Here is an 8,441-nt window from a genome sequence, read left to right as displayed (position 1 = left end):
AATTTCAAATTATAGCGTTTCAATTAAAAAGTATCATCTTGAACTTTGATATAGTTGAATTTTAACACCGCAACATAATTTACAGCGCGTTTTAATTTTGAATTTTGACACTATTAAATTACTAAGTTCATTCAATAATATATCTTTTATTATTTCATCTTGCATTCCAAGTTTTATATGTTGATTAACTTTTCAAATAGAAATAGAGGACTTAAAGAAGTATTTATATAGTATTTAATATCAATTGATTTTCTTTTAATATATCTTTTAATATCAATTGATATATTCAGTAATTGGTGAGCTTTTATATTTGTTTAAGTAAAATGAAGCACATTGTTTAATAGGTAAATTTTTTAAATTGATTTTCTATTTTGGATAGAGCTAAATTGAAATCATATCTGACTATGTTCATTTAAATTTAAAAAGTGTAATGATAGTCTTGTAAAATTACTATACTGTGCGTCAGACAAATGAGAAACATTCTCCGTTTAAATTAAGAATCAACAAGTGAGTGCATTAACATCCTCTCGGAATCAACTTTCCTATAATCTTAGGCTTAACATTTGTACAAATAGATTTTGCAGGACCCTTAGATCCGGTGTACTGGAGGTTAACGTTAGAAAGTTCAACGTTCTTGCATGGTACGCTGCTGCTGCATGTCAATTGAACGGCTGTGGGCGTTCTTGACGATCCTCGAATATTCTTGAAGATGACGTCGCTTATTTTAACTTTTGATGGCATCTGCAAAAAGTCGCAATATTTTAGCATAATTGTAACACACCCATATATATAAATTCTCCTTCTTGTTGTGAAAAAATAAAAATTGAAAAGTTACCTTGCGATTGCATTCGTTATGCGGGCAGTACATTTGATCTATAATGATGGGATTGCTGACGTTTTGCATGACGATATCCTCGAACTGGATATTCGACACACTGCCACCATGCAATGCGGGCCAAGTCTTAATTCTCACGCCATTGTCGGTGTCGTATATTGTGCAATTCTTCACATAAATTCCAGACACAGGTTCTTCCTTCTCGTACTTTCCTAAACTTCCAATACTAATGCCATGCCCGTGTCCGCACCTTACGTTTGTGATTCGTACTTGCCTGCTCCCCCGGCCAATGGAGATGCAATCATCACCGGTCATAATGTTTGAATCAATAATGTTGATCTCCTCCGACCGTCCAATGTGAATTCCATCCGTGTTGGGACTATGCCCCGGCGCTTTCACCGAAAATCGCTGGAAGGTAAGGTTTTTGCTGCCGAGGAGATTGACGTGGAACTGCTTGCTATCTATGGATGTCACGTCCTCGACTATGCTGTTGGTGACGAAGTCAAACCTTAGGTTCTGATACTGTAATACCCGGCTAGACTCCGGTATCGGAATTCCTACCGTCCGGTGGAATTTGGGTGTCGGATACCTCTAGAAGGGTAAAAGCATGTTTTTATAAAATGTTTTCATGTATTTTAATGTTTTAAGTATGATTTTAAATAAATTTTTGCATGAAAATTCTTTAAGGAAAAACCCAGGTTCGGCCGCCGAAACTCACTTTCGGCCGCCGAACATGCATGGACTTTGGGAGGCACGTTAGGCCCCCGAAAGTCTAAGTGAGGGAAGTGCAGGTTCGGCCGCCGAACCTCATGTTCGGCCGCCGAACATTGCATGGATGCGGAGGCACATTCGGCCCCCGAACGTGGCCTGGCCAGCCACTATAAAAGGGTCCCCTTGGTCCGCACGGGCGAGCTTTTTCTCTCCCATTGTCGGCCAAGGTGAGTCTCCACCGTTCCTCCCTCGATCTTGAGTGTTTCCTCTAGATCTTTCATGGTTTTAACAAGTTTATAACTTTGTTTTGAAGATTTGTGAGCTTTGAGCAAGTTTTGAGTGCTTGGAGGTTCAAAGAGCTTAATCTCTCCATCTCCAAGCTAGGATCGCTTTCCTCTCGTTTCTTCAAGAGGTAAGGGTCGATCTTGAACCCTTTTTATGTTTTAAACAAGTTTTAAGTAAGATCTATGGATAGAAATGCATGTTAGGACATATGTTGAGTTTATGGGTTTTGATGATGTTTGAGCAATGTAGCTTGATTGTGTGTGAATGAAGTGTTGTAGATGGGGTATATGCATGTTTGAGACCCCTAGGAACTTGTATGCGTGTTTTGGTTGAGAAATATGCATGATCTATGGTTTTGGGAGGCAGGAGGTTCATTTGAACCAAGTTTCTGCCGTTTGGCAGAAACCAGGTTCGGCAGCCGAAGGGAGTTTCGGCCGCCGAACCCCTCTTGTGAAGGCAGCTTTCGGCTGCCGAAGGTGCCCCCGAAAAGAGACTTTCGTCTCTGTCTGGCACTTTCGGCCGCCGAAGGTGCCGCCGAACCTAGCTGAGTTTCGTCTCTGTCCAGGACTTTCGGCCGCCGAAAGTGCCGCCGAAGGTGCCCTGTTCAGCCGTTTCATGCATATTTTCTGTGATGTTTTCATGATGTTTTAGGGGGTTTTTGGGGGATATATTAGAGTTGTGTTTATATATGTTTGGTCCCTCATTGGAGTCCACCTGTGTAGGTTCGGACCCGAGGAACCGAGGACCCCAGCAGTGAGTGAGCTGCTTCAGTGTCTGGTCAGAGCTAGCCAGAGGTGAGTGGAAACAAGCTTAATGTTTTAAATCAAGCAATTAAATGTTTTGAGCATGTTTCATGCATCATGATGACATGTAATAGGCTGATTGCATTAGTTCACGAATATGTCGCATTGCATTTTATTTTGTGGTTGTGGGTGAATGCTGTATGATCCAATTAGTCCACGAGACTTTATATATGTTATGACAGGAAGACCAGGACCCCATGCTACGGCCTGGCACGAGACTTTATGTATGTTATGACAGGAAGACCAGGACCCCATGCTACGGCCTGGCACGAGGCTTCTATATGATATGACAGGAAGACCAGGACCCCATGCTACGGCCTGGCACGAGACTTTATGTATGTTAGGACAGGAAGACCAGGACCCCATGCTACGGCCTGGCATGAGACTATGTTGGGACTAATTGGTGACAGGTTCACCCTTGATGTGGATTGTCTGTGATATGATGCATTTCATGAAAGCATGAACTTTAATATAATGTTTTTAGTTTCTGCTCACTGGGCTTTTAGCTCACCCCTCTCCCCTAACCCCAGGTTTGCAGGTACGGGAGTGATAGAGAAGAGAAGAAGAGAAAAGTCATATGTATGTAATAGCTAGAGTATGTGGACATGACAAATGATAAGAATGTAATGTAATTATGTTATTGAGGATAGAGTTGTGCTTGACCATAGTATATGTTAATCCCTTGGTATGTACATGATCTTGTGTTTTGATATTGATGTAAACCAACTCACCATATGATGTATAGCCCTTGAGGCTTTGTTGAAATCCCACAGAGGGATTAATGTTTATGTATATGATGAATATAGTGCATGCACAGGTTGAGTTTGGTGAATGAAGAAAAAGAAAAGTTTTTAATTCTTATGTATGTTTGTTGATCATGTATGGGATTAAACAGGTGAACAGGATGTATGTAGGCTTGCTACGGGTTCCGGCGGCCTTAAGCCGACCTGAATCCTAGCGCCGGTAGCGGTCCGGATTTCCGGGGCGTTACAGAGTGGTATCAGAGCCCTAGGTTCATATGGTCGGACCTAGAGTGTCGGGCTCATAGATGTTATAGAAGGTCAAGCACAATAGGCAAAAATCATGTCCACTAGGATAGGATGTAGAGTCCTGTCTTGCTATGATTGTATGATATACCAAGATGATATGCTATGTGTGTAATGTAGCTGTGAGGTTCATGCTTGCCGACATGAACCATTTAATGCTAATGTTTATGTGATGTTTACTGTTTCTCAGAAAACAGGATGAGAGGAACCCGTCGATCTGCACGATTGACTGGAATACCACCTCAGGACGAGGGCATTGATGCCCGTCCTTCAACATTGCCTAGGGCAATGTCAAGTAGGTCCAACAGGGACCGAGCAGTGAGAGACCCTAGAAGGTCTTTAGATCTGGGAAGAAGCAGATCAGTCAGAGGAACAGTGCAGGGAGGTATGTCAGAGGATATGGGGGATCAGATGGATGTTGATCAAAGGAGGGATGGCAGTTTGGGCGTCAGTATGTCAGAAGAGGGTATGGGAGAATCCCAAGGAGGCACTCAGGCCTCGGGATTTGTTCAGCCACCTCACTACCCGCCCTACACCCAAAATCCCGGGTATTCGATGGGAGGTACATCGGATTACCCTAGTTTTAACCCTTACTCCACACAGATGCCATACCCACCATACTACCCTCCATATCCACAGTACCCAATGTACCCACCTCCACCATATCATCCAAATCCAGCAAACCCTACCTCAGGGGATGCTGTACCTCCTCCACCACCAGCACCTACAGTCCCAGATACCCAGATACCTCAGCCTAGCTCATCTGGGGGAAGTAAGGCTAAAATGACAGATTACATGAAGTTGGGTGCTCCCCAGTTTGAGTCAGGTGATGACCCGTTTGTGTATTTGGAGAAGGTCAAGATGATCACAGAGGAGATCGGAGCTGATGATAGTAGAGCCATTCAGATGGCTGGTTTCACCTTGAAATGCAAAAAGGCCCGTGAGTGGTTCAAAAACTATGTGAAGCCGAGGGTGGATAGCCTATCGTGGGAGGAGTTCGCTAATGAATTTGCAGGATGGGCTTTCCCTGATAGTTCAAGGGAATTGAAGATGATAGAATTCGAGCAGTTGAGGCAAACCGATGACATGAGTGTAGACGAGTATACTGACAGGTTTATGGAGTTGCTGCCTTTTGCTGGGCAAGACCTTAGCACAGACCAGAAGAAGTCGAGGAGGTATATCATGAAGCTCCATCCTAGGTATTCCTCCTTGGTACAGTCAGCAGATAGAGAGAGTTTTCACGCCATAGTAGACATGGCTAGGAGAATGGAGGCTAGTGCCATCGTTCAGGGGACAGTCAAACAGACAGTGGCACAAGCTTCTGGTTCTAAAACTCCGGGAGGGGGAAGGTTAGATCCCTCTACCTTGAGTGCAGCAGCTTCAGGCAGTAAGAGATGGGGTAAGCCCAAGGGTAAGAAGAATAAGTTCTGGAACAAGGTCAAGTCTAGTCTGGGGTTTGGCAGTGGTTCTAGTTCTGGGGCAGATAATGCAGCTTGTGCGAAGTGTGGTAGGCCACACAGGGGTTTATGCCGGTATGGGACGACGACCTGCTACAGATGTGGGCAAGAGGGGCATATGTCATGGCAATGTCCTAAAGCAGTTCCTATGGCACAGACACAGCAGACAGCTTCAGGAAGTGTGGCACAGCCAGTAGCTCCAGCTGCTACACAGGCCAGTGGCAGAGGCAGAGGGAGAGGGTCAGCTTCTTCCTCAGCAGGATTCAGAGGTGAAGGTCCATCAGCTCCAGCCAGGATCTTCACCATGACACAGCAGGAGGCTAACACATCCAACACCGTGGTGTCAGGTAATCTCATCATTGGGTGTTCTGATGTGTATGCATTAATGGACCCGGGTGCATCTCACTCTTTTATTGCACCGAGAGCCGTTCAGAGGTTAGGATTGATGGTCTCTGGGTTAGAGTGTCCCCTATGGGTTAGTGGACCCAAGTGTGACCCGTCAGTTGCAGAGTCAGTCTGCCAGTGTAGTCCAGTTTTTATAGAGGGAAGATGCTTGTCCGCCGACCTTGTGGTTCTAGATTTGACAGACTTTGACGTCATTCTAGGGATGGATTGGCTATCTACCCATGGTGCTACCTTGGACTGCAGGGACAAAGTAGTTAAGTTCAGATGTCAGGATGGGTCAGAGGTCGTCTTCAGAGGAGACAAGAGGGGTACACCTAGAGGTCTAATTTCAGCTCTTCAGGCTCGTAGGTTGCTTAGGAGGGGATGTCAGGGGTTTCTAGCTCATGTGAGGGAGTTGGATAGTCATGTTAGAGAGCCCGCCTCAGTGCCTGTGGTGAGTGAGTTCTTAGATGTTTTCCCAGACGAGCTGCCAGGGTTACCACCTGCTAGGGAGATAGAGTTCGAAATTGAGTTAATGCCTGGAACTAGGCCTATCTCTATCCCTCCCTACAGGATGGCACCAACTGAGATGAAAGAGTTGAAGGAACAGTTGCAAGAACTGGTGGACAAGGGTTTCATCCGACCGAGTACCTCACCTTGGGGTGCTCCAGTACTCTTTGTGAAGAAAAAGGATGGATCCCTTAGGCTTTGTATCGACTACAGGCAGTTGAACAAAGTCACCATCAAGAATAAGTACCCATTGCCAAGGATCGACGATCTATTCGACCAGCTAGCAGGAGCGGGTTGTTTCTCCAAAATAGATCTGAGATCCGGGTACCATCAGTTGAGAATCAGAGAGGAGGACGTGCCAAAGACGGCCTTCAGGACCAGATATGGGCACTATGAGTTCCTTGTAATGCCGTTTGGGTTAACCAACGCCCCTGCAGCATTCATGGACCTCATGAACAGAATATTCAGACCATACCTGGATCACTTCGTTATTGTCTTCATAGATGATATCCTAGTGTATTCCAGGAATGCAGAGGAGCATGCCCATCATCTGAGGATAGTTTTGCAGACCTTGAGGGAACATGGCTTGTATGCCAAGTTCTCCAAGTGTGAGTTCTGGTTAAGGAGCATATCATTCTTGGGGCATATAGTGTCAGAGAATGGAATAGAGGTAGACCCCAAGAAAGTAGAGGCTGTAACTAACTGGCCCAGACCCACCTCAGTGACAGAGATCAGAAGTTTCTTGGGTTTGGCTGGTTATTACAGGAGGTTCGTACAGGACTTCTCCAAAATTGCAGCTCCTTTAACCAGATTGACCAGAAAGAATCAGAGGTTCGAGTGGACCGATCGATGTGAAGAAAGCTTTGAGGAGCTCAAGAAAAGGTTGACTTCAGCACCAGTGTTAGCTCTGCCAACCAGCAATGAGGACTTCACAGTATTCTGTGATGCATCCAGAGTAGGCTTGGGTTGTGTGTTGATGCAGAATGGTAGGGTGATCGCTTATGCTTCTAGACAGCTAAAGAGGCATGAGATGAATTACCCCACACACGATCTGGAGATGGCAGCAGTAATATTTGCCCTCAAGATGTGGAGGCATTACCTCTATGGGGTAAAATGTGAGATCTTCACAGATCATAAGAGCCTGCAGCACATCTTGAGTCAGAGAGATTTGAACTTGAGGCAGAGGAGATGGGTAGAACTGTTCAGTGACTATGATTGTGAGATACAGTACCATCCGGGTAAGGCTAATGTAGTAGCTGATGCCTTAAGCCGGAAATCACTTGGCAGTCTATCCCACATCACGGCAGAGAGGAGACCGGTGGTGAAGGAATTTTATAAGCTCATTGAGGAGGGTCTACAGATGGAGTTGTCTGGTACAGGTGCTTTGATTGCACAGATGAAAGTAACCCCCGTGTTTCTGGAGCAGGTGGCTCAGAAACAGCACGAGGACCCAGAGTTAGTGAAGATTGCCAGGACTGTTCAGTCAGGCAAAGATAGTGAGTTCAGATTCGATGATAAGGGGATCCTCCGCTATGGGAACAGACTATGTGTACCAGATGACATCGGGCTTAAAGGAGACATTATGAGAGAGGCTCATAATGCAAGATACAGTGTTCACCCTGGAGCCACCAAGATGTACCAAGATCTGAAGAGGGTGTATTGGTGGCCAGCTATGAAGAGGGAAGTGGCACAATTCGTGTCAGCCTGCGAAATATGTCAGAGGGTGAAGCTGGAACATCAGAAGCCGGCTGGAATGCTTAACCCGCTACCTATTCCAGAATGGAAATGGGAGAACATAGCTATGGACTTTGTAGTGGGGTTACCGGCAACATCCAATAGACTAGACTCCATATGGGTGATTGTGGACAGACTCACCAAATCTGCTCACTTCATTCCAGTTAGGAGCAACTACTCTGTGGATAAGTTAGCGCAGGTTTATGTGGATGAAGTCGTCAGACTACATGGGGTCCCGGTATCTATAGTGTCAGATAGAGGGCCCCAGTTCACCTCCAGGTTTTGGCGGAGTCTGCAGAGTGCTATGGGTACCAGGTTAGATTTCAGTACTGCCTTCCACCCCCAGACTGATGGACAGTCAGAGAGGACCATCCAGACCGTAGAAGATATGCTCAGAATGTGTGTGCTAGATTTTGGCGGTTCTTGGAAGCAACATCTACCTTTGGTGGAGTTTGCCTACAATAACAGCTATCATGCTAGCATAGGGATGGCTCCATATGAAGCTTTATATGGGAGGAAGTGCAGGTCACCCGTTTGTTGGGAAGAGGTAGGAGAGAGGTCCTTAGCAGGGCCTGAGCTTGTTGAGATTACCAGCAGGGTGGTGCCCATTATCAGAGAAAGGATAAAGACTGCCACCAGCAGGCAGAAAAGTTATGCAGACATCCGCAGGAAACAG

General features: G+C 45.6%; 1 protein-coding gene across 1 annotated transcript; it reads right to left on the bottom strand.

The window, feature by feature from the left end:
- Positions 1-516: 516 nt before the first annotated feature.
- Positions 517-1,150, bottom strand: LOC110607789 (exopolygalacturonase-like). Its single transcript, XM_043952383.1, has 2 exons — positions 836-1,150; positions 517-741 (listed from the first exon to the last, which is right to left on the bottom strand). The coding sequence occupies exons 1-2, from the start codon at positions 1,148-1,150 to the stop codon at positions 517-519; spliced, it is 540 nt and encodes a 179-aa protein (XP_043808318.1).
- Positions 1,151-8,441: the final 7,291 nt, after the last annotated feature.

The sequence above is a fragment of the Manihot esculenta genome, chromosome 17 (genome assembly GCF_001659605.2).
Source record: "Manihot esculenta cultivar AM560-2 chromosome 17, M.esculenta_v8, whole genome shotgun sequence".
NCBI classification, from domain to species: Eukaryota; Viridiplantae; Streptophyta; class Magnoliopsida; order Malpighiales; family Euphorbiaceae; genus Manihot; species Manihot esculenta.
This window is presented reverse-complemented; position numbering and strand designations above follow the sequence as displayed.

Coding starts and splice junctions, on each gene's coding strand:
- LOC110607789 (XM_043952383.1), bottom strand. CDS start 1,150: ATGACCGGTGATGATTGCATCTCCATTGGCCGGGGGAGCAGGCAAGTA. Junction 742..835: donor ATAACGAATGCAATCGCAAG/GTAACTTTTCAA, acceptor GACTTTTTGCAG/ATGCCATCAAAAGTTAAAAT.